Source organism: Cyprinodon variegatus, unplaced genomic scaffold (genome assembly GCF_000732505.1).
Source record: "Cyprinodon variegatus isolate N-32 unplaced genomic scaffold, C_variegatus-1.0 Scaffold228, whole genome shotgun sequence".
NCBI classification, from domain to species: domain Eukaryota; kingdom Metazoa; phylum Chordata; class Actinopteri; order Cyprinodontiformes; family Cyprinodontidae; genus Cyprinodon; species Cyprinodon variegatus.
Window position 1 is genome coordinate 363,954 of NW_015150681.1, and position 26,538 is coordinate 390,491.

Sequence of the window (26,538 nt, forward strand, 5' to 3'; positions counted from 1 at the left end):
GCTGATACAGAAACCTTGTCACCCACTAGGTTATTGATAGTTAACCTTAAATCTAATATATTTGCATATTTACTTGCAACCTAACAGAAAAAAAAAGATATGATTTTATAATGCACAAGTGTACTGAAGCAAGCTGATTTTAAGACTTTATGGAAAGAGGTTTTCTGAATATCATTATGATGAAGCTATATAATAAATATAAAATCTGCTTGAAATCTTTCCTATGACTGATAATCTTATCATGTGTATTTTAGTTTTAAATTTATTTCAGTTGTATTCTTTTACAGAGGTACCCTCTTATACATAGTAAAAATCATGGTGGATTCAATAATGAGGTGCTGTTACAGCAAATCATCTCGAAACCATGACTCTTCCACCTGCATGCTTGACAGGGGATATGACGTTCATTTTCTTTTTAAGTTGCATTTTTTACATAAAACATATCCTTTGTTCTGGTGTTCAAATAATTCAGTTTTAGACTTATCTTCCAAGTGTACATTTTTGTTTTATTTTCTTCTTTTTTGCAGACTCATTACTGGCTGACTGCAGTCAGGGATGGCGTGCAGTCAACAACACTTTTTTTCAAACAGGGAAGTGATTTCAGTTCAGCTCAGACCTGCAGAGGAAACTGAGCACGTTGTCGTGATGTGACTTTTGTGGTTTAGCAAGAGAGACAGCGAGAGCGACACCCTGAGTTGCCTTCACCTCTACTTCTTGCGCCTCTTTGTCTCAAGTTCGAGTTCTTCATGTGGAACCAGCAACCAGGAGTTCAAATGGGCTGAAGCATCTCTTTGCTTCAGTTCACGACTTATCTGTGCGTGAGGATGACCAGCAACAGTAAATCGGTTTTCTCCTCTGCGATAAAAGCAGAGATCAAGAGGTATGAAACCCTCCAGAATGCAATCAACAGGCTCTTCAAGCAGTTTGAAAGGGTGGAGGATCCAAAGCTGCGCTCGGGCCTTAAAGTTTACCTCCACAGCATTCAGGGTGAGTTCATATTTAATGGGTCTCTGACTCACTGTTATCCTGTGTATGAAATACCTAGTAACATGTATCCCATTCTAATGAAGAACATTAAGAGCTGTTCTGACTACTTGAGAATTTCATTGGTTTTATTACCTGACACAATATCAGAGAAAAATGTCATGCATAACTTAAATTAATTGTTCTTTTAAAAAGCTTTCTTGGTATGCTGCAAGGAAATAAGACTGTGTGGGTGATTGATATCTTCCTTTCAGCTTCCTGTCAGCCTCTGTATCACTGCGTGTTTTTTCCTGAGGTTAAGGTGTTCATTTTGGTGCTCATAACCCCATGTCGGTAAAAAAAGCAGGGTCTTGGTACCTGTCAGGCAGTGGTGTTAGACATCAGTCGGGCTCTGGACATAGACAAACCAACGGCAACATCCTTTTGCTGTCATCACTATGGCAGCCAGATGAAACCTGCTGTGTGGCCTACTTCCTGTCTGCCAATCTGCAACTGCCCTCAAAGCCACTTCCTCTCATACATGCAGGGCTTTTACTCGAAGCTGATCAGTTTTACATCACATCCTTGCATCGCTACTTCCTACTTTTCTTGTTAAAGTGACAAGATGCGAGAAAGGCGGCTTCTTAAGAACTGAATGTCAGTTATTTGCGTAAAGAGGCAGCATATGTGTGAATTACAGATGAGAAAGGTTCTCAGAGCACAAAGCTAAATTTATACAGAAAAGATGAAAAAATGAGCTTAGAGTATTTGTTTGAAAAGGTCTCGGGGCTATCTGGTGTCATCGTATCTTCTGCATTTCATGTGCATTTATCGTTGGCTGTAATTTTCAATTTCTTTAAGCTTTAGTTCACTTTAATTTGGACTTTACAATCCTAGAAATCCTAGAAAATGGGATGAAATTCTCCTTAAAGAAAATAGTTTTCTTGTTCATTTTAATGTCATTTCAACAGCAGGATTTGGTGGAACAACTTTATAATGAGATGTTTTAAAGATTTACTATAATCTTCTTATCTTTTATAGCACCTTAGTTCTGCAAAATGTGTTTCACTCCTTAAATAAATCAGTTTTTGTTTTTTGTGTCAAATCTTATTATTGGAGATGCAAAACTACATTTTGAAATTAATTATTTGGATAAGTGGTTAAATTTGTCCAGATTATAGGTTTTCAATGATAGGAATTCTGTTTAAGTTCATGCCAAAGCAGCCAAAACTGATTTCAACATCAGAATTTTCAAAAGGCCCAGAAAGCCTTATTTATCATTTATTTTTAGTCGTTTAAATGTGGACTTGCTGTTTTGCTTTCAACCATAGTCCTGCTGCCTTACTCAAGTGTGTTTGGACTTCATGTAACAAAGAGATGTGTGGATGTTCTCCATAAGGAGTTTCTACAGGAGTAGAAAAGTAGAATTTAGGATTCCCTTATTTACATGAATTTGTCAAGCAGATGACGATTTAAAGAAGCCCAAAACCATTTTCTTGTTTGTTGCAGTATAAATGAGAAGGGTAGATGTTACTCTAAAGATGCTCCCATTAGGGATTAATGGTAAAATGGCAGGTAAAAAAAGAAGGTTCTGATGTGGCTCAGAAATCAGGAACATTTCCCTCAGACTGATCACCTTTTGTGTTAATGTGAATTAATTCAGACATCAGCTTCCAGCTTTACTGTTACATAGACATTATTGAAGCATAAAGTCCAACTAAGCAGATGAAGTTATGTTTTTGTGTTTTGTTTTTATCTGCCCCCAATTCCTCTTCACTCCAGAGGGGAAATGTGATTATTATGCAGCAGTTATTGGGGTGCAGGCTGTATTAATTTACATTGATGTTTATCTTGCTCATTAACCCAGTCAGCAACCCATTTGCTATAATATTTGGCATCCCTTTCATGCTACCTCCATGTCTGACTTTTCATTGAGACATTTTTTTCCTCTTTGTACTTCTGTAAGATGAGCTTTTGTATTTAATGGGAGAAGTATGGCACTCTCCCTTCTGAGCTCATTATTTTGATTGGTTTGCTCCCTTAAACCCGTCATTTCATACACCTGTGTTCACAGAATCATGATAAATTCAAGCTGGATTGAGTTAATGAGTTAATAACCAGTGTTGGAGATACGGCTGATCCTGATTGCTATTGTTGTGGATTGGTGAAACTGAATAGGCTTGGAGTAATCCCACTAGGTTGGGCTCACTTCATGGTACAGACCTCAGGTTAGAAACAGGGAAACAAAGAGTAGGAACCAACAATGAGTGAAAGAATGAGGTGGGCTTAAATACTGTTGAGGAGAATGTTGAAGCAATGAATGGAGTAATGAGATAACTGGGAGCAGGTTGGCGGAGAAGAGACTAGAAGGAAACTGAGGGGACAAGGAGAGCAACAAAGGCTGACAAAAAACTAGAGCTACTACAGAATAACACACAAGAATTCTAAATAAAATGGTAATTAGAGAAACGCCAAGGAAATTTAAAACTAATAAGTAATTTAAAACAGGAAAAATCATAAAAAGTGAAACATAAACAAAACCAAAGTCTGTTGGAAGAGGCTACAGGACAAAAAAGCTAATTTAGCTAGCTAGGCTAATATTTTGTATCATATTTAACTGGTCAGAGATATATTAGCCAGTTTTTATGGGGTTATTGTTAAAAAGCCAGCTTTGATGTTAGCATTTCAAAACACATACTCAAAATCCTTATTATACTTGGTTTTGAAATTTATTAGTAATTCAGGCCGCTACAGTCGGTGTAAACAACGTTTAAAGGCCTTTTACAACTGTAGGTTGACTGTGTGCTATACTTCACCTTTTATTTCTTTTTGACACTTAAATGCTGCCCTTTCATAAGAATATATTTATCTGACCAACCATGCTATCAACTTGAATTTATTTTTAAAAGTTTCTCCAAAGGAATGTGACATATCGCAAGAATGAGAAATCCAACAGACCTTGGTGTTGTTAATCTTTCAAGACTCAAACTATCAATGCAGTGACTCATGACACAGGCTGTAGACTATAATTTAAAGTTGCAGAAGAGCTTTATATTAACTCATGTTACTTGAAAAGTCCTATTGAGCCTACAGCTCTTAAAAAGAAAAAGAAGCAGGGGATCTTAAATTCAAAATGCTTTTGCAATATAAAAAAACAACTTATTTTTAGCACTTAACACAGCTTAACTTTCAGCAATAGTAACATTAAGGGGGTTAAATAGTAATAAAAAGAATATTACTAAAAGCTTTTCAACCACATAGAAACAGGAAAATAACAGCGCTGACAGGATATTTTATAGCGAAGCTTTTTAGATCATCACCTAGCTAAAGAGTTTGTTTATGGTTTTTTCAAAATGTGGATTCTTACACAATTTCAAAATGAAGAAACTGGCATTTAGTCAGTCACTAAGAGCAAACACAATATACACAGAAACTTCGCCATTTAAAGCAGAAGTTAAATAAACAGATATATTCATAAAGGTGACTCCAAGAATAGTGACACATCATTAGTAATATAAAAAAAAACTTTATTTTCAATAATTAATTTATTTACACAGAGAAGACTTAGTGTAAGACTAAGAACACTTTTATTGTCAGTTTTGTATACACAGAGTGTAAACAGAATTTTGTTTAGTACAGCTTTCCAGACACTAAATGAATATTTCCATTGCATAAAGTGCAGCAGTGATTAAATGTTAACGGTGTGGGAGAAAAAAAACATGGTGCAAAAAATGCATTGATATGGAATTTCAGAGCATTAAATAAAAATGGTGAAAATATGCAGTATTTTTGGTTTGGTGTTATCAGTGGGATGCAGAGTCATGTGACATGATTTAGAGAGGTCATTGATGATGTTACGGGCTCAGGACACAGCGCTGTGATGAAATGTCTTTTATGGAGGGAAGAGGAGCCCCCATGATCCTCTCTGCTGTTCTCACCACTCTTCTCACGTTCTTCCAGTCTGAGGCGCTGCAGCCTCCACATCATACAGTGAGACAGCTGGTCAGAACGCTCTCTATGGTGCTTCTGTAGAAGGTGGTCAGGATGGGTGGGGGCAGGTGATCTCTCCTCATCCTCTGCAGGAAGTGCAAGCGCTTTTGAAACCACACATACATATGTGCACACACTTGTACAGTGATTTTTTTCCTCAGGTAACAAAGTTTTATAAATACATACCAACAATAGCTGAGAACATACCACAAGTTATTTTCAGATACCAACGATGGTTAGGGAAATAACCCTCAGGTAGAAAACAATCTGAATGCTCATGCTACACCAATGCTAATTACCTCACACTTTCTATATGTTACAAGATACACTGTTTATAACATTACATTAGTTAACACCATAACTTTTTCCACCATTTAAAGCCACAAACTGACTCTAAAAAATATGCTGGTGGTTTTCATTTACAAGTTCCCAACACCTTTCAAACTATACAACTTATCTCTTTCAAATCAAAGATTTGAAATTTTTGCAGGTTATTGAGAATGAAATGCTTTGAACAGGAGTTGTACACTTAAAAAAATGTAACAAGATCATGCATTTGTAGTCATTTTCGATTTAAGACAAATGATTTGTATGGTGAAGTGACCAGCCTTGTGCATAATTCATCTTGTTCTTTTCTGCAGTAAAACCAGTGGCTGTATTGAATTTTTCTAATTGTTGCTGTATTCTTCCATACTGTATGTTACTGTAGGCACTAGTGAAATAAGGAGCAACCCCCCAAACACCAGACATCTTATAGATGTTGTTTTTTAGGCTAAATCTAATCGGTCCATTATAATTTAAATAATATTAACTGGGATCATTTTTGATCAGTTTTTTTCATTATGTTCTGTTTTCCTATTTAACTAAATGTTTTCAAACAGCTCCTCAGTTCATATCCCAACAATGCTTCAGTGCATTCATTGTAACCAGACTCACCGGATCCCAGTGGTCACTTCCCTGCATTATAATACTCCTTTGCTAAGCCAGTTCTGTCAGAACCTCCTGTTTTTTTTTTTTTTCTTCTAGTTTTAACTCTGTTGTCACGTTGTGTCAGCTTTCGGTTGCTAATTTTTTTCTCCTCACTTTTTTACGTCTCCTTTGTGTTTTCCACTCATGCAGATAACTTGTTTTATTTTTAATAAATGCTTCATCATAACATTATGTAGATAATTATAACATCAGATTTAAAAGAAATATCAAACTCTTTGCAGAACCAAAGAACCAAACATAGATATACAACAAAGAAATAATATGTTTTTATTTGGCAGCAGTAGATTTTCAAGCAAATAAAGCAAGACCAGTATTTTCCAGACTGAAGCCTTGTTTTATGGCGTTTGCATGGTCAGTTAATTTATGCATGGGCTCCTCTTAGAGTCCACACATACATGTAAGGGTAACCAAATCAGCTAGCTTAATAACTGTTAAAAGGGGAGGTCCTTAACAGGATGATACAGAACTCAGCAGGAAGTTTGTCAGTGTTTTCTAGAAAATCAAAATTACCCCTGGTTTCTTAGAAGGCTATTGAAGGAAAGCCAAATAAAACACTATTATTTAAATTAGGCTGCATAAAACAGAAACAAATGAACTGATGTTCATCAAACCTTATTGAACCAGATAGATCCATTGAGATCACTCTTTTAAATCAGTGACACCAGCAAAGGCAGCAACACACATCATGGTGGGGGAAAAAGACAACAATTAAAACAAAAACATTAGAAACATTAGAGTGATTCCTTTGATGTTTAAAGTTGAATCTCAAGAGTTAGCATTTTAAAGCAGTTAAAGGGAGGTGATGTTTCCAAGAAAGATAATTAAATAAGTTAGCAGGTTCTTCTCATCGCATTTCCTTTAAAAGAGTCAGTCCCAACAATCAAGGCTTGTGCTTGGGCCTAAGAAGCTTAATACACTGCTTGCTTTGTCAAAACAATGATTTTCTTTTCTTTCTAAGTTGTTCTACTTGTCTGCTTTAAATTAAGGTCAGCTGTAGCTATCTTTGAGGTTTTATTTAGGATCTGGCTGATCATTATACTTTGTAAAAGTCCCCACTTCCCCCATGTAAAAAAGCTGTTTTTGTATAATTAGACTGCTGGAGTGTCAGCACTCTATGATCAAAGCTGGATTATCCTCAATGGGACTTTGCTCTGTGCATGCATCTTTCACCGGTGCTAAAAAGACAACCACTGCTCTCTTAGATGTTGTGAAGCGGCTAAATGTCAAAGGTAGGGTGAAAAAAAGATGGAGATAGTAGATATTAAATAAGGTTCTCCTGGGATCTATATGAAGAGATTTAAATGTGAATCTGAGTGGTGAGCTGCTTACTGCAGCATGGCGGTTTGGTCAGAGTGGAGAAATATGGCGTGGACAGCTCACAGTGAAGGAGAAATGAAAAATCACCCAGCATGACCAGAGCCTCTGGCCACTAGCCATCTGACAGCTCCCAACCAAACGTGCAACCATGTGCTGGGAAGGCAGCTTTGCTTGGATGCAAGGGATAGCCTGTGTGCATGATGTAGTGATGAGTGTCACAATTAGGAGAACCTACAGCATGCACGACATCTTCTCACCCCCTATTAAAACCGTTTATTTTTTTACACACTGGGAAATACAACTACCCTGAAAGTGTTTGGGGATTTTTCAAAAGAAAGAAATGCAGTTTTGCTTTCTTTTCACTCGCAGCTCTTTTCCTCTGAGAATGTGTGTTTTCCCCTTGAGCCACAGACAGTTTTTCAGAGCTCTTTTGTATTCTGTGGTAGTAGTTATGCCCTCCCTGACTGAGGGAGGGAGGGGGATCAGGCTGAGCAGGTGGACAGCCACATCCTGTATTATGAGGAGATGGCAGGAGGCTGTGGCTGGTGTACCCTGGTGTGTTAGGAAATATTTCACATCAAATGTTTTCTTTTCTTCCCTTGAGAGTAATTAGCATGAACTTACCGCCGGTAATAACTCAAATGATGGGTGTGTGATCCTGTTTGCTGCTGTGTGTCTGCTGTTGCACGGTGCATAATCGCAGCAGTTCCTCTTGTGTAATTATATTAAGTTTTAAAAAAAAACAACCTTTCAAATATTTGTTCAAACATTAAAAGGAATCTAAAAATGGCTGCATAATTTCAGCTCTATAAAAGACAAGTATTTGGTCTGTTTATTTTGTGAATTTCTACCTATTATGCATGATTTGATGATAGTATATTGAATAATCCTGAGTTGTTAAATATACTGGATGCATCTTTTATTTAGTATTTACACATATTCTGGGCTTATAACTTTTTTTTGCTCATAAAAACCAAAACCCTCTAAGTATTTTACAGTACTGCAATGTGACAGAGACAAACTTAAATGTGAACCAGAAGGAAAATGATACATGGTTTGATTTCTTTTTCTCGTTTGTATTCTACAACTTTAGGTGATAAAACGGCAAAACAACCTTAAGCTTCAATTCCAGCTTCTCGTATTTAGGTTAAACCTTCTGCAAAGATGGACATATTTTCCTGTTTGTATTTGTAAAATACTAAAGCTCAGCCTGATTCAGGCAGCAACTTTAAATATAAATTTTTAAGCTGCAGTGTGTGAGCTGGATTCACCCTGTACTTTGAGTGGAGCGTATTAACATATGAATATTCTTCCATCTAAACCAGTCCATTGTAGGTCTATTTGAACCTCCGCCCCAGTCTCAACTCTCTTTGCTCTAGCAGAGAAGGAGCTTTCTTTCAGGCTTGTTCTGTATTTAATTCTATTCTAACGTCCATAAAGTCTGAGCAGCTTTCCTGCCTCAGCCATAATAATGCCACCACCATGCCGTGTTCATGGTGATGTGCAGCATTAGTTTATAGTCTCGAGTAGATAAAAAGGTTTAAATTAGTTTTTCTTTTAACAGATTGATATCACTGAGCTGTGTTTGTCTACTGCTCCTCCAGAGTAACCATGGGTCTTTTAGCTAATTCTCTGGTTAATCCTCTGCCATCTTTTGGAAGTTCTGCAAAGAGTGAAAAAGAAAAACCGAAAATGAGAAAATATTTTTAAGTGGCATAGATATCAACTTTAGTTAAAAGGAAAACACTACGACTACTGAAAGTGCCATCCATCCATTATCTGACATGCTTGTCCCAATTGGGGTTGCGAGGAGTGCTGGTGCCTATCTCCAGCTGTCTATGGGTGAGAGGCGGGGTACACCCTGGACAGGTCGCAAGTTCATCAGGGGCAACACAGAGACAAACAAGACATACAACCATTCACACACACACCCACACCTAAGGAGAATTTAGAGAAGCCAATTAACCTAACAGTCATGTTTTTGGACTGTGGGAGGAAGCCAGAGTACCCGGAGAGAACCCACGCATGCTCAGGGAGAACATGCAAACTCCATGCAGAAAGACCCCGGGCCGGAAATCGAAACCCAGAACCTTCTTGCTGCAAGGCAGCAATGCTACCCACTGCGCCACTTAGCATCCCAGACAACTGAAAGTGTATTGAGGTAAACCAAATAAAACATACTAAAATTATAGAGGTATTTACCCTTGGTTTTGCAAACCAGTGTTAGATGTTTGTTGCTATTTTTTAACAGGACTCTGTTAAGGTGAGCTCTAACTGAACCCTTTTTTTTAAAATGGTATTTTAAGTTTAGTTTTTCTTACGTATATACGGAAATTCTTTAGAATCATGTCCCTAAAAATTAACCAAAGTACAAAGCAATAAAACAATGAATCAATTCAATTCAGTTTATATTTATAGCACCAATTCACAACACATGTCATCTCAAGGCACTTTAGATTGGTTCAAAGATTTCTATCTAAGGAAAACCAGCTGATTACATGGACTCATTGACTTTACAGGAGTTGGTCCTCCTAGATAAACATGTTAAAACAGTAGATATTTGCCAATATTGTGTCTTTACTCTACAGCAATTCCTCAACTGACCATGCATGCAGCAACAGTGGAGAGAAAAAAACTCCCTTTTAAGAAGGTGAACCTCCAGCAGCACCAGGCTCAGTGTTAAAGTAACATCAAACATTATTAAAATGATAGTAACTAACAAAACTAGCAAACCAATTCATAAAGTGAATGAAAATGAACCAAATCAATGCTATAGTTAAATAAACAAAGTTAGAATGAAAAATCCAAAACGATTTTAATGTCATGGAAGCTAAAACTGGCAGGTTGAACCCGGTCCAAAAATAAATGTGGTTTTGATTAACATCAAATAAACATTTTCATTTTTTTAAATTTATTTACTAAAACTACAATAAATGAACAGAGTAGTTTCCAAAGTTTTTTTAGGTTGATTGTTTTTTTATTTGAATCTATTATAAGTAACTATAAAATGTTTGCCACAGGCCAAAGACAGTGCATGGGCAACACTTTGGAAAACCTCCTCAGAGGCTGCATTTTTTCTGAAATTAAATTATCTATACCTACTTTGAAAATACATGTTTTCTGATGGAGAGTGATTGCATAGGATTTCATTCGGGGCTCTCACAGCAGGTATAGGCTCCATAAAAATGCCTGCCACACCTTTTAATGAAACAAACTGAACTATTTGGTTGCAAAGTGAGAAAAGTGGAAGAATCTTAAAGGGGGAAATATACTTTTGCTAAGTGTGGTATGAAATTTTCACACACACTGATTTAAACAAATTAGTTTTGAGAAAGCAAACAGGATGAAATGTGCAGCTTTAATACCATCATTTTGCATCATGTAGATTTAAAATGAGGTTCAATATGTTGTGATTGTCTCACAGTTCATGCTGCCCAGCCCACGCTGAGAGCCCACAGCTTACCGACTTTGGCTAGCAAACACATGTCGTAGTAAGCAACAGACTACAGATCAATAACCTCTCCGGAAAGCTCTTTCATTCACCAATGCAGCGCAACTTGCTCACAGACACAAACACCATTTTTCCACCCTGGGAGAAATCAGAACCCAGTCTACCGACTGCAGGGTGGAGAGGAGGAGCCTGATGATGAAGAGCAGGAGGAGGATGAAGGACACGGAGAAGATGATTGTGCCACCAGAGCCAGGAAGATTGTAACACCTTAGCAACAAATAAGCCAAGCCTCCCACTGAGGAGGAGCCACGTAGAGCCAAAGGAAGAATAATACACACACTTATTCACACAAACGCAGAGAGGCAACTGAAGACATATGAAGGATGGTGATAAAACATTGTTGGCAACACAAAGAAAATAAAAACACACACTTTGTTTTTTTCCTCCAAAAAACCCTACACATGGTTTCCTGTTTCTTTCTGTCATTCTCGTTTAACCTTGCCTGCTTTCCTCTCCCTGTCACTGATGCTTCCTCCCGTTGTGTCCCCTCATTTAGCAGCTTTTCCAGCCTCTCTCTATGTGTGTGTGAGTGGATGTGTGCACTGCTGTTTTACCACCAGCCGTTACCCGCCACGTCCCCCCTCCTCCCTGGCAGGCAGGAGGAAGACAGAAGGGAGGGGATGGAGATAGGATGAGCAATAAAAAACGGGGATGGTCTGAGGGAAGCAAGAGAAACAGAGAGATAGGGAGAGAAAATAAAAGTGGGGAAGCAAAGAGAAGCAGGCTCCTTCTGCATTGTATGGATTCCATATTGGCTCAAGGAGGGGCTTGATGAGGGAGGGGCACTGGAGACTCCTGGTGAAATACAGAGAGAGTGAGGGAGAGGAGACAGGAGGAGGGTGGGTGTGTGATGTGCGGAGGATCCACTGAACCTGAGTGACGGCGCTTTGGTTGGAGGGCTTTGGAGAGGTGACTCGTCTCAGTGCTTCCTCTGTGTTGCCATGCTTAGCAGAGATGCCTGATGCGCTTGGAGGACAGAGGTGCCCCAGGAGTCAGAGACAGGGGCGTGATGGACATTTCCTCATATCCACCCGGGCTCCTGCTTGCTTCTCCTCCTGATCCCCTCCAGCCCTCCTCATCAGCGAGGCTGTGCTCTCTGAACGGATGGTGCCGTCCATACGCATGTGAGGCTCTCCCTTGATTTTGGCTTGACTGCATTATGGTTTTGGGTTCCCATGCCATGCTGCTAATGAATTTTCACCTGCCCATTAAAGAGCAGCTCTTCCTCTCATTCTTGATGACGTAATCTTCAGGGCACTTCTTATTCTAATCTGAATCAAGGTTTTTTTTTTGTTTGCTGCAATTGAATGGACTCAAAAGGATGGACTGATCAGCACTCAAGTATGGGATGCAGAAAATGAAAACGAGGCTGAGTAGAGAACTGCCATCAAGAGGGATTTGTCGGACGTGATAATGAAGATGTGTGCCTGAGAAGCGGTTTGCATCTGCAGTGATAGCTTTAAATTAGCTGTTTCCAGGAACAAAAGAGCTGCTTGGGCTGTGCTGCCAGAGAGAGGATAGAGTTTCATTCAAACATCGAAGAAAGATGAAGCTTAGCTAAAAAATCTGGAGCTAAAATAATAAAAAAAAACTTTGAAGCAGGAATTTTGGGGAATGGATGAAACTGCTGTTGAGTCTTCCAAGGAGAAACTTTCTCTTCCTCAATGTAAGTTTTTTTTGTCTCTGTTGTGCTTTGGGAATCCTCCATACCTCAACAAATTGGCAAACTCCTTCATGCTCTTCTGTCTAGTTTCATTCATTTTCTTGGAATCTACTGAAGCCTGACCACATGAGTGGAGGAGGCACCCTGCAGCAGCGCACCACCTACCTCATCTCCCTCACCTTGGTTAAGGTAGAGGCTGTAGAGGAGAATGGAGGGGAGGCCAAGAAGAGCACCCAGGAAAAGGAGGTGGAAGCCAGCCGGGAGAGAAGCTCTGGGGAAGAGGTCGAGTCTGAAGCTGAAGTTTCAGTACCAGCTGAGAATGGAGCAAGTGTGGTTGAAGGGGAACCACAAAGAAATCAGGAGACTAAGATTGATGAATCTAAGGGTAAAGAGAGAAAGCCTCTCAGTCCTCGGAGAGATGTCATAGATGCTGCAGGTAAAGCTCCAGAAAAACCGCCACGATCCACGAACCTCTCGATCCCCTTACCTGCTGAGAGAGGGACAATTCAGCAAACAAAATCTGCAGATGCGGTTGATTCAATGCAATGCCGGTCTCCATCACTGAACACCACGCCAACAGAACTGGTTGAACCCTGCCGCACTCCAACCAGGACAAGCCTACCCATCCGTCCAGTAGGACAGCGACCTGTGAGCCTGCTAAAGTCTCACAGCAGCGTGGCCACACGAGGCCGAGACTCCAGGGATGGTCGAGAGCGCAGCCCAACCTCGGCCCAGAGCCTCGATCGCAAGGACTGCCGTGTGACGACACGGTCACCAGGCCCTTGCAGGGCCTCATGGGCTGAGACAAGTAGGCCCGAAGCTTGGAGAGATCTAAGGGACGAGACTGGGATGTCTCTGGACATTGGCGGGGGTGGGACTGCAGTGATGAGAGACATCCCTAGGAAGGATCGACTGAAGACCGGGTCAGCCTCCTTACCTGCCCCTGCTAACCAAGTCCCTAAACCAGCACGCAAAGGTAAAAGCCGCACGCTGGACAACAGCGACTTGAACAGCCTTTCCGAGGACCTGGCTCTGGCCAGGGACTGTCAGCAAGTGCAGCAGGGCCAACGGGGCTCGGCCAAGGACAGAAAAATGCTCAAATTCATCAGTGGCATTTTTACAAAGAGCAGTTCAGGTGCAGCAGGGCCAACATCCACAGCACCCCCTGTCTACATACAGAGAGATTCCAGTGAGGAGGAAGGTAGGAGGTCACGAACGCATCACTGTCACCTGTACAGCTCTGAACCAACCTGTCATCAACCTCTGTTAGGATATCAAACGCAGGGTTTACTGCATTAAATCATCAGAACATCTCATTTCCACTGTGCAGAGGAATCCATTTCAAATGAGTCAGGCTGGAATTGGGTGGGGTTGGTCTTTTTTAAGAACCCGATACAGAACACTCTTACAGGCTGTAATTCTATCACGTGGCTGAGAAACATTTTTCTACGGCCATGTGCCACTGGATCCCGATGATATATGAAACACTCTTTTCTGTGATAATGTGCAAAAGAAAAGAATCGTCTTGAATGGTCTTAATCTAATTCCCTTCAGAGCGGGGGCCGATTTCACACTGCTACAGGGGTAATCAGCCCCCACACACTCACTAACACTGACACCTCAAATAGATGCACCTCAGCAGCTTTCTCCTTGTGTGGGTTTAAATCTCATAAGGGAGGCATACAACAGACAAGCAAGTCTCACTATCAAAGAATATTTACTGGCTCCACATCCAGTTGAGAACGTTTCTAATCCAGTCTTTGATATTCCACCCACTGCACCTTCTGCAGCTGGAGCTTCATTGCTCCCCTCTCTACCTCTTTGTTTCAGTTGGGATTTATTTAAAATATACTGCAGAGGCACACATAGGTTTACAAGTATTTGAAATAGAAAGATTTTAAGATTTATTCATGCAGCTGTAGTGTCCAACAGAGCATGCCTTTTACAGACGTCTTTTTAAGTATTCATTCGCCCATTGTGTATTCACGCAGTATGACATGCACACGAACAAGTAACGAGGCTAGCCCTTCATGCACGCATATATATGCACGCACATGCTCCTGGCAGGAGGAAGTGTTGCCATGGTTACCGTAAGGCCTGCCTTGTGCCGCTGCTGCTACAGATGCAGCGCCTGATGAGACAGAGGGAAATGTAAGCCTGTGTTAGAGTGGATGTAGTGTATTCAAAGAAGTGAACATTTTTTTATCAAAAAAAAAGAAAGAAAAAAACTGAGTTAGGAATCTGAAAGTCAACCACAGGGTACTTTTCTGCTGGATGGCTGAAGTGGAGGTAATTGGCTGTCTTTGGAAATGTGTGCACCATAGCAGCTGAAGGACCTCACTGTCTAATCACTTCTGGCTCCAGCATCAGACCATAAAAAGGGCTTTCAGTCAGAGAGACACAGCGAGACAGAGTATCAATGTGTTAGTGTATCTTTAGGATAAGAAGTGCCCTTTTTTTATGCAAAGAGGAAACATGCAGCAACAGCTCATATGAAATCTCAGTTTCTTTAAATGTATTTATCTGGCATCTCTACAGATTTAGATCCAGCCACAGTTTTAATCATTGTTCGTAGCTGAATCCAAACAAAAAGCACATCAGACCTTGTATGTTTTATTTCTTCTAACCAGATCTCTAGCCTGAAAAAGGTACTTTAGTAATTATTCTAAATCTCTTTATGCTGAAAGCTCCTCAAAGTTAGCAAGACATAATGTAGCTAGTCAAAACTCACCACACTGTGCTTGTATTGAAAAGGTTTTCTATATATTATGCAGAAGGCCTATGTTATTGTTCCTGTCTATTAGTTAACATGGAAGAATGTGGATTCTCTTTGAGATACCAAAACACTGATAGCCAGCAGATCAAGGGTGTCCATCTGCAGTTTGATGAAAGTGTGTTGAATCAGGAAAAATCCATAATCATGCAGGACACTTGAGGACTAACTTTGGACATCACTACCCTAGGTGATGGTTTAAAGAAAAAAAAACTCGGCACAAGAAAAATCATGTCCCTGGCACATATGACCAGTAAATACCCTAAACATAGTTGATGTTTCTCTTTGCATATTTACATTTATGGATAGCTGAAGTAAATAGCTATATTCAATCCATTAAACACATTTTGCAGTTGTGTTTTCACATGTTTTTGCACATGTAGCATAGAGCCAGGGGGTAAATATTGGGGCCTTGTCCAGGATTTGAATCTCATTGCATTCAGCTCAAAACAACTAAATGCCTATTGAAATAAGTCTCTATTATTTTGAAAAAGTTACTCAAGATTTTATCATTTCCAATAGTAACAATGACATGGATTGGTTACTATATTTAGTCCCCGCTTCCTTTGGTTTTCCATCTGTTCCGAGTTGCAGTGAAAACATCTCAGAGGACCATCGGTCACTGATTGGTTTGGTGGTGGTGTCACAAGTTACAGCATATTTGAATAATATCTAAATAATAACTTTGACCATTAAATTGGTTTACATTGGTTATTGTTCATGAGCAATGCCATAAACAATAACACCAACTAAGCATGAGGTAGCATTACCATAGAGTAGCATTAGCTTACATTCATATAAGCCCTGGTTCATATCCTCCCATTTAAAACTGTATGGCTTGTCTCCCTATCCTGTGCATACCCAGAGTGTCTCATCTCGCTGCCCACAGCCTTCTCTAGAAATCCTCTTTTAGTCTGAGTCTGACAAGCGGAGCAACAGACAAGGCTGTTGTTGTGAAGTCTATGCAAATCACGTCACTTTGGACTGCTGGCTGCCTTGGATTTAAAGACCCCGTCTCTACTGACATATGCTCTGCTGTAATGGAAAATGAATCAAACTGATTTCAACTAACCTAAACTGTCTCTACCTGAATAGGTCAGAAAAAATGGGAAAAGGCATTTGCTAGCAGTGGCAAAGTTTAAAAGGTTTTCTAATTTAGATAGCCAGTGAGTATAGGTAATTTTGCAGTTTCAAATGAAAACTAAACTTTGAAGAAAAGTACTGTTGTAAGTTTTTTTTCCGAAGGTCTACATCCAAAAATTCTTATTGTATCATGCAAGTAGATTTTTAAGACACTGCTGAATAAATCTTTTATTTTAAAAACAGAGTTTATATACAGCTTTATACTAGTAAATGGAAATAAATGACCTATGCTGGTAAATACAGATATGTTTAGTAGAGCAAGGACAAAACTAATAAAACTATGCAGAAGTTTTTATGCTAATTTAACCCATCGTCATGTTTGCATAAGCCAGTTATTATATTTTCTGTATTTAGTCTGTAATTCAAAACAGCTTGAAATCTCATGGTAACAAAATGTAATAACTGGTGTTCACTTCCATTTAAAAAGCTCCTGACCTTAAGCAGACTATTTTCAGTCCCTATGTTGATAACATGGGTATGGCACATCCAGGTGCATTCATGCACAACAAAGAGTCAATGGTGAGTTAATTAACTTAACAAAGACAGATGGTAACGGTTTGGCTATGTGGCTGCACAGCAAACACTGCCACTCGTTTCCCTGGTTCTAATCCACACAAAGTTTTTGATCTGTATAGAGATTGCGTGTTCTACTAGTAGATGGGAAGGTTCTCTCCAACTAATCTTTATTTAGCTCAAAGTGGATAAACATGATTATTCTTTCAAGTGATAACACTGAAAATTAGCATCACAATTTTATTTTGGAAAAACAAAAACATTCTGTAAATATTTACTGTAAATTAAAACTAAAGCATAATCCATTTTAAGCTGCTCCTGGCTTAATTAACCCATATCTGCTCACCTTCTTCTTTGTTTTTGCCACAGGTCTTTAGACAGCCATTGGGTAAATTAGAATCTAGCATTTTAAAAACTGTTTTTTTACTTCATTTTAGAGGACAGACTAAACTTAACCAGAGATTTATGTGGTACAAAGTAGAGTGCTCAAGGCAAATCTACATGTGCCGTTTCTTTTATGAAAAACTGGTCGTCATTTGTTCTCAGAGGAAAACGTCATTAACTTTAACACCATATGTATTTAGTTGATTCCTGAAAAACTAATAATAATGACTAACATTATACTTATCAATGTCACATCTGGACAATTCTTTCAACAGTTTTGCACAGAGTTGAAGCATGTTTAGGTGTGTGTAAATAAGCATACTCAAGGTTGGTTTGTAATGCATTTCTTAGTTTTACAACAGTGTGAAGGAATTATAAAAAACAATGATAATGATAAATAAGGTTACTGATTTAGGGGAAGGCACAGGTTTCATAATTTACGAATAAGCCTATTTATTCAGTTCTACTCAGTAATTTGTGAAATTAGATTTCAGTTGTTATGTTGTAGATTAGCAGCGAGCTTTACCGAATGGTGGCAGCAGGATTTAAATATCCGTTCTCATTTTGGGATTGAAAGATATATGCAAACTGGGATTAAAAGCTCAAAGCTAGAATGTGCATTGATAATGATATGGCATTGACTGCATCTAAATCTGCCTTTCTATCTTTTAAAAAACAGAGGGACCTTCCAAGCTTTGCAGATAATTTTTTTTCTGTCAAGAGGAAGTAGATTTCAAACATTTTTATAGTCTGTTTCAGTTCTGCCTGTCTGTCACTTTGCAGTGACTCAGTGTTATTCCTTTCATCAGATGAGATTATAGTTAAAATTACAAGTCAGGCCTCTGTTTTATTTTATTTAAGAGGGGATATTGTGTGAAAATCTGAAACATTTTTGAGAGATCACTAAAGAAATCCATTAAAACCTAAGTACTGCCGCAGCTGCACCCCTTTATAGCAAAAGCTAAACAGTTGAAGAGCAGTTTGGTTGCATCGTACTGGAGTCCTTGCTGTGAAGGAAAGGTTATATTCATTACAGTGACCTGCAGGACCACCCGTGCAACCCATACTGCAGATGTGTGATTTATTCCCCTCTTTCAACAGGCAGTTAAGATGGCTGCCTTACTCTCTGCATATAACCAACATGATGAATCCCTTCTTGTGTCTGCAGTTCGCTGATCGTTTTTCTCTGTCTGTCTTTATAGTAAATATCGCCAACAGTCAGGAGTGGATGCTGAGCCGATCCATCCCGGAGCTGAGACTGGTGAGTGTCCATTACTGCAATGATAGATCACACCTTTAGCTCACAGTTCTTTCATGATGAACTGGTTCTGTGGAGTGAAGCTGCAGAAAAACAACAACAGCAAAAAAGGAACGTTTTTTGTAAGCAGTGTATCAGAACAGTTAACATATTTAAAAAGATGATGTTGGTCTTCTGGTGAGGTGTATGTGTTAGGAGAAGCCAGTTTCTGGGAAAATTTTGTTTTGTAATACCTTAAGAACAAATTCAATGTGTTCTGCTTTCTTATTCTTATCCAAAGTTAGCTTTAATTATCAAGTCTAGCCGCAGCATTTTTAATAAAATGCCTTCCAATTAAAGAAAATAATGCATTCACACCAGTAATTCAAAAAACACAAAACTAAAAAATAATAGATAAAAATTTACTGAATTATAATTTTGTAATAAAAAATATTGTTTGTGTGGGGTGTGTTGCACAGGTTAGCAACATGAATATAGAGAAAAATAGATCTCATATTCCTACATTTTTACAGTGTGGTTCAAAAGACATGAAAAGAAAACTTCCTGCGATAAAATAATTTATTTATTTTTTACAATACACACACATACATACAGGTGAAGCTGCTAAAGCCTTAAACAGGTTCCTTTCAATGAAATATGGTTTCTCTTAAACAGTTAATATATCTAAGATAAATAATTATAGATTTGCAATGTTTTCTTTTTGCCCCAGAATTTGGGAAGTAACATATTAAGAGATTGTGTCATGGATGATTTTTGTGTATGGACTGTGTGAGATGTTATAAATAATAGGGCTGTAAGTAACGATTATTTTCCAAATCGATTCATCAGTCGATTATTTTTTCGATTAATAACTGAAAAGCCAAAGGTTCCTTACAGGAGATTTTTTGCCAAATAAACCAGGTGAAACTAAAAATCTTCCACTTGAGGAGTTCTCGATAGAGGATATTGACAGATGAAAAAACCTTTTGTATCTCAAATCCAAAATGTTAGCATATTTTTTGGTAATTTTGGTATAATTACTGCTGTAGTATGTGACTCTGTCAACTAAAAGCATGTTTTAGAGGCTCTACACTCCAGTTAACGATTAATCGATTTCTAAATTAGATAACGATTGTTTCAATAATCGATTAATCACAAAGAATCCGATTAATTGTTTCAGCCCTAATTAATAATCTGTGCTGTTTTGATGGCAACCAGGGGATTGTTGTAGACCTAGATTTCCTGAATGAAAAATGATAGTTACATATAAAACTCCAAGCAACCTCACTTTTGAACTGAAAGTTACTCAGTTAGACTTCCTTTGAATCTTAACATTCATTTAAATACTGTGTTGCTCCTGCAAGTGATTTGAGGAGACAACGTATCCTGCTGTAAATCTTACACATACAAACATTAGCTGAAAACCCTGAAAAAGGTGTACAAAAAAAATACTTAAACCAGTCGTTCTGTAAGGTAGTGCAAAAGTATAATCCTTAAGTGAAGGAAAAAATCTGAATACATTTTACACCGCCATAAATGTTGAACCTGCAGTTTATACATCCTATTTTGCAAGTAGAAGAGGACTTAGTCTTCTATCTCTTATCTCTTAACATTAGAACTGTCCAAATCTTTCGCCAAATAAGTAAAATTGTGAGGCTGAAAGCTTATAGACAAAGGTTTGATTCTTTTCATCTTAAAACTTTGAAATGTCTACAGTACATCTTAAATTCCTTATAAACAGATCAAAAATACAACATTTCCATAAAATGATAATTTCATAAAATTATGAATTATTCAAAAAGTTAGTTGCATATTTGACATCCTGTCGAAAACATGTAGGTCAATCTATGCTTAGTGGCTCTTAAAACATTAACTCCAGCCTCAGTAAACACCTTGTGAAGCTTTCCTAAATCCTTGGTTGAATTTTGCTTGACAATCCTCTTAGGACTGTGGTCACCCATCACTGTTGCTGGTGCACTCTTTACTGCCACCAGTTGGAACAAAGATCTTTTGTAGCTTACCCTCCTTGTTGGGGGCTGTGTATGATTATTGTCTGAATACTGACACACACTGGGAAATAATTTAGAGGCTTAGGAAATCTTTACAGGCATTTGTGTAATGACTCAGAACATAAGGGACCCAGTATTTAGGCAAGACAGACAGTGGGATAACTTCAAAAGCATTTATTTAAAACTGGATCTGCGAATCTGCAGTAGCAGCGGCTAGGGCGTCCAAAGCAGGAACCTCTACATGAGAGAAACACAGGTTAGTGACCACGATAATCTGACGAAAGATGATCATGAACGCGTGAGTCACTAACCTGGTTTTACAGTTCAGGCTTTTGCCTAGAGAACATGGTAGGATTGAGCTGGTCAGCTGACAAGATGCAGCGCACACCGCCAGAGAGTTCCACGCACTGAAGCCTTGAAGGCTGCAGAAATGGCAGGGGGACAGATCCAAGCAGATGACGGAAGGCAGGATAATCCAGGTCAAAGTCAGAAGGCAGATCAAGGTTCAGTCCACAAGAAGAATCCGGCAGATGTCCGAAGACAGGTCAGGCAAACAGATAAGAACAGGGACAGCCAGGCTCAAAGGTCCGAATAAAGAAACAGGTCAGGTCAGGTAAACAGAACACAATGAGTTATGCCAAAAAAAAGTCTCACAAAAAGCCAAAGAATAATCTGGCACTGATGGCTGGGACCAAGCAGCTTAAATAGAGTTAGGAGCAGGTGGATAAGATGAGCAGTAATGAGACACCAGCGCCAAGATCGTGACAGTTTTCCATTAATTAGGTGATTAGGGTGTGAAACCAAGAGTTTCCAATATTTTTCAAACCACTTTTTTGTGAATATTTTAATTTGCGGATCTGATCCAGCACACCTGGATCAGAATCTATGAACATCAGTAATATAAAATGTTTAATGTTAGACCGCTATGAGAGCAGGTAATATGCCTGCAATAGAAGACATTGGTCACACAATTGTGTCATCTGCACATCTTATGTGAATGACATAAAGCAGCAAAACACAGATTTACTAAGACACTAAAATAAATGTGGGAAAGGAAGTGGAAGTGTCAATCAAATGTTTTAATTAAATCTAGTTCGGTTTAACATGATCCCATCACTAAAACAGTGGAACTTGTTCTTGTTGTGTTTCCTTCCCTTTTCTGTCTCAGGGTATTCTAGGCAGCCTGAAAAGTGGAAAGTCGGCCCTGGTGAACAAATACATCACAGGCAGTTATGCTGCTATTGAGAAGCCTGATGGTAATTATTTTTTCCATTCTTTTCAGTGTATTTAGAAAAGCATAAAGGAGTTATCTGATTGGCCGTTATATTCCTCTCCTCAGAGATGTGTTGTGTTCTTTGTTGAGGATGACATGCGATCATGTCAACATCCCCTATCTGTCACGCTGTTGAATAACCTGTCTGTCACTTTCATTGTTCCTGTCAGGGGGAAGGTATAAAAAGGAAGTTCTGGTGGACGGTCAGAGTCATCTGTTACTGATCCGGGAGGAAGCTGGAGCTCCTGATGCACAGGTGCTCCTTTGTTTGCCGTTTTTTTCACCTTTAACTGTTTGTTAGGAGTTAACGTCTCCCCTGGCTTTGCTCCTTCAGTTCTGCAGCTGGGTGGATGCAGTGATCATGGTGTTCAGCTTGGAGAATGAAGCTAGTTTCCAGGAGCTTTACCAGCTCTACAGTCAGCTCAGTGCACACCGCTCTGACATCCCAGTCATTGTTGTTGGAACCCAAGGTACCCCTAAAAAATGTCATATCCTGAAGCTTAACTCAATGTAGCTCAAAACACTACATGCATTTGAGATAAATAACTGCTCCATAGTTAAAACTGACTGCACTGATATCTGTTGTTTAGCTTTAAGAGACAGTTCTTCATTTGGCACAAAGACACCCTCTATCTGCTTAAGGAAGCACTTTGTACAAGAGCTATAATTATAACAAGCTTCCATCTGATGTCAAAGTTGTTTTTTCCTCTCTTTTAAACTAATTACTGTTTGTGTGGAAACACTTAAAGGTGACCTGACACTGCTTTCAGCTACTTTGCTTTTCAGTAAAGTGGAGAAAATGGTTTATTAAGACGGAAAAGACATTTTATCATGAATAACGGTTGAATGGGGTGCAATCCATCCGTCCATAGTGACCTGTTGTTGCTCTACCATAAATGGTAGACTCAGAAGAGTCTGGTTACTTACATAATTCATACATAAATCATAATAATAGTTCTGCTATCATTTAATTTCTGTATAACCATACATGTCTCATTACCTAAGTCCATGTAGAGACAAGCAAAATATGGTGATGAATAAAATATGTTTTATTTTTATCTTTTTATCTTTATTATATTGTATTTTATTTTTATTATATTGTATAGTTGGATGTGTGTATATATCATCTAAAACTGTAACTGGAGCGTGTAACAAAAGTAATTTCCCTCTGTGATTATTAAAGTATTTCTGATTCTGATTCTGATGTTCATGTTAAGCTTGACTGTTAAGTGCCGTTTTGTTTATTTCTGTCCTGTATTTTTTAAAGATAAAATAAGCAGCACCAACCCTCGAGTGATCGAGGATCAGAGAGCCAGGCAGTTGTGCATCGATGTCAAACACTCGCTGTTTTATGAGACCTGTGCCACCTATGGGTTCAACGTCGACAGAGTCTTTTCAGAGGGTGAGTCAATTTATTTTACCAGCACTTTCAGAAAACCTTTAACTGATCGATTAAAAGCAATGAGGAATATTATACAAAAAACCTACATGATGCTCTGAATCGGAGCAGGATGATTTAATCATAGCTCTGTGTGGTTTTCAGCTGCCCAGAAAATCGTAGCCCTGAAGAAACAGGCAGCACTGCTGGCCTGTAAATCTCTGCCCAACTCTCCAAGTCACTCTGGAGGCTCCACACCTGGATCTGCATCACTTCCTGGACAGGTACCACCCCCCCATCAATACAGAGTGGTTTATAACATTATTCTCAATTCATTGCATCTTCCTCACCTTTCTGCTTCAGGCAGAGAATGGCAAGAATGATACCAAAATCACTCTAGGAAGAGTAGGGAGAAGTTATTTAACTTCAACTTTTGAATATTTTCTAACCCTAATGCAAAAATTTAGCACCAAATTAAATACATTTCTTCAGTTAGTAACAAGTAATTAAATGAAAAGTGGTAGCTGTAAGTTAAAATCCTCTTATACTCACACTCTCTTTCAATACTATTTACCAGCCATTCCACAGGTTCGCCAGTTCTAATGCTAACTTTAGCAAATATTTAATTTACCCATCCAAAAACAAATAAATATGTAAATAAAAAAAAAAAAAATCATTTCACCACAATCACCACAATTATAAAAACTATCCATCCAGAAGGAAAGCAGCGACCTCTGTGTGAATAATGAGTCTCTTTGCTTCCTTAAGTCAGCACCAACGCTTCAAAGCTGGGCCAATATTCATCCTCGTTTTGCTTCGTTGTTGTTATTGTCTTTAACCTAAGAATTTTAACGCAGAAAAGCAGTTTCTCGGTTCTACCATGGACCTAATAGGCTCTGGGAACTCACATGACTAAATCCATCTATTCTTATAGGTGCAGAATCTATTTGTGTCAATTATATCTTAACCAGTAAATATTTAGATCATTTGGACCCATCCAAGATTTACAAAACATTTTATATATATATATATATATATATATATACACACACACAATATATATATTCTTGTGTAAAACTTGATCAAAGATCAACTAATACTTATATTCTGCATCATTCTAAATGATCTATAGATGAATTTTGTTTTTGTATGAATCGTTTTAATGAACAAGTTTAAGCTCAGAACTTTAATTTTGTTTCAATAGTTTAAATTGACAACTGTTAAACTAAAACTCTCTTAATCTAGTCACTTTTTACCAATAAAATCAATTTAGGTAGAAGCTAAATTCATTTTTTAAAACTGATTTAATCCAACAGACACAACTTTCTGTTATGATTTCAAGTATTAGGTGTAAAACAGCAAACCAAGGAATCTAGTTCTGTGTTGAAACAGTTATTCGGACCTGAAACTAATAACTTTGGTGTTTCTCATCACTGAAGGGGATTGTAAACCAAATTCTATCTGCAGAATTGTTTTAGTTCAGCCACAAGAACATGCTACAATATCTAATGGGATTCAAATCTGGACTTTGACTAGACCAAGATATATTTTAATTTCAACCGGCTTGTGGCATTTGGATCATTGTCATCCTGCATTACCCAATATGTTCTTGAGTTTTGGGTCACTTCACATCACCTTTTTATAGAGAGCAGAATTTAGGATCCAACCAAAAGCAGCGAAACAGATCCACACTAATGTTTGACTCTAGCTATACGGTTCTTTTTCAGAAATGCTGTTAAGTTCAATGCCAAATGTATAGAAAAGTGAAAATCAACTTAAAAGCCCCACTTTTTAAAACATGTTTAATAAAAAAAAATCCTCCCAGTTTGTTAGGAAGACTTTTGCCTCGTCTCATTCTTATTGTTTTTTTAAATAAAAATCTAAATTAACTGAAGTATAAGACCAGTAATATTGAAGTTGTTTCTTTTTCCTCTCAAGTAAATTCCATTTATTCTGCTGGAGTGCTTTTAGTAGGATTTTAGTAGGATTCAGGAAACAAGAGATTTCTTTAAACCAATCAGGTTTTTGTTAATAACGATGCATTTCCTCACTCTAATCTCAATTGCAAACACAACTTTTTTTTTTTAGCACAGCAACATGCGCTATGAGATCTGTAAGACGTCTTTGTTGCACCGTTTTGGTGAACTTTTATGATAAAGAATTATATGAATGTCATTCACAGTTTTGGTTTTTAAAACAAATATTTTTATTAGAAGGGAAGCAGCAAACTAAAAGTCTGGTTTTACATCTGAGACACGATTTATTACATCCTTCATCACATTCGCCCTCATTCACAGCGATCCCAAACTCATCTTCATTCTCTTCATCTCCTCCCATCTCTATTCCCATCTTGACCTCCTGACCCACACTCCCAACCTGTCCTCTCAGGCCAGTAATGGCCCCAGTAGCAGCTACGCCTGCTCCCTCCCCTCCACCCCTGTGGTGGGTCACAGAGATCTGAGGCCCACTCAGGCGGATGGGGGCGGCAGCTCGCGTCTGAGGACCATCCCCAGGCGGCCCTCCCTGTTTAAGGTCAGTCCCTGCCCTGTTTGGTCTCATGTCATTTCACTTTCATTTTCACTCCATCCTGCTCTCCCGCATCATCTCTGTCGAACTTTAAAAACACTTGTTATTGGTTTTGTTTCAGAACCGGGACACAGATAAAAAATCAGGTGATTCGAAGGGGGACCAGAGCAGCGCGCGGGGTGTTGCTCTAAAACAGGTTTGTGTTTCTCTGTTAAAAGAAAATGCAGAAGTCACAAAAACTGTTATGAACAGGCAACTGCAATAAAAAAAATATATATATCTGACAGTTCCCTTTTCAGATGGCAGAAGGGAACAAAATGGATCTGATTTGATTGTTACCTAAGCATCAGTTTATTGTTTCATCTTTTCTAACCTTTCTCCGGGGTGTTCTATTAATATAGGAGCTCTGAGCTGCAGCGCTTTGAAGGGTCTGCTGTTCTCTCTCTAATTATAGGCAGAATGTCTCCTATAATAAAACTGCAAATGTCTTCTGCTGTTTTCATCAGGGCGTCCTGTTCAAGAGAAGTGGCAACTCTCTGAATAAGGAGTGGAAGAAGAAATACGTCACCCTGTCCAACAATGGCACGCTGTCTTATCACTCCAGCTCCAGTGTAAGAAAAACTGCCATGCACTGATCAATACGGCCGTAAAGCGGAGGCAAAAGCCCTGCAGAGTGCTTACTGGGGAGGGGTTATCTGCAGATTTACAGACGTTATAACACATTAGAGGACAGTTCTCATTTCTGTTTGTCCAGCTCCAGATTTTTCCTCTGCTGCTGCTCTAAAGTGGCTCTTCTCATAAACACTGGAGGGAGAGTCCTTTTTGTCATTCATATAAATAAAACACTTCATACTGATTTTATGGTAAA

At 38.6% G+C, this 26,538-nt stretch overlaps 1 protein-coding gene across 5 annotated transcripts in view; it reads left to right on the forward strand.

Moving 5' to 3' along the window:
- Positions 1 to 651: 651 nt before the first annotated feature.
- Positions 652 to 26,538, forward strand: part of LOC107088760 (arf-GAP with GTPase, ANK repeat and PH domain-containing protein 1-like) — a 33,129-nt gene continuing 7,242 nt past the window's right edge. For 2 of the 5 annotated variants that reach the window (XM_015381128.1, XM_015381129.1), the window contains exons 1-10: positions 652 to 987; positions 18,450 to 18,508; positions 21,662 to 21,749; positions 21,937 to 22,022; positions 22,101 to 22,236; positions 23,034 to 23,168; positions 23,310 to 23,428; positions 25,533 to 25,676; positions 25,792 to 25,866; positions 26,177 to 26,281. In XM_015381128.1, the coding sequence (XP_015236614.1) occupies positions 825 to 987; positions 18,450 to 18,508; positions 21,662 to 21,749; positions 21,937 to 22,022; positions 22,101 to 22,236; positions 23,034 to 23,168; positions 23,310 to 23,428; positions 25,533 to 25,676; positions 25,792 to 25,866; positions 26,177 to 26,281 (1,110 nt within the window). In that variant the 5' untranslated portion in view covers positions 652 to 824. Of the gene's footprint in view, positions 988 to 11,423; positions 13,636 to 18,449; positions 18,509 to 21,661; positions 21,750 to 21,936; positions 22,023 to 22,100; positions 22,237 to 23,033; positions 23,169 to 23,309; positions 23,429 to 25,532; positions 25,677 to 25,791; positions 25,867 to 26,176; positions 26,282 to 26,538 lie in introns of those variants that run through there. The other 3 variants (XM_015381125.1, XM_015381126.1, XM_015381127.1) reach the window with 2 other exon arrangements.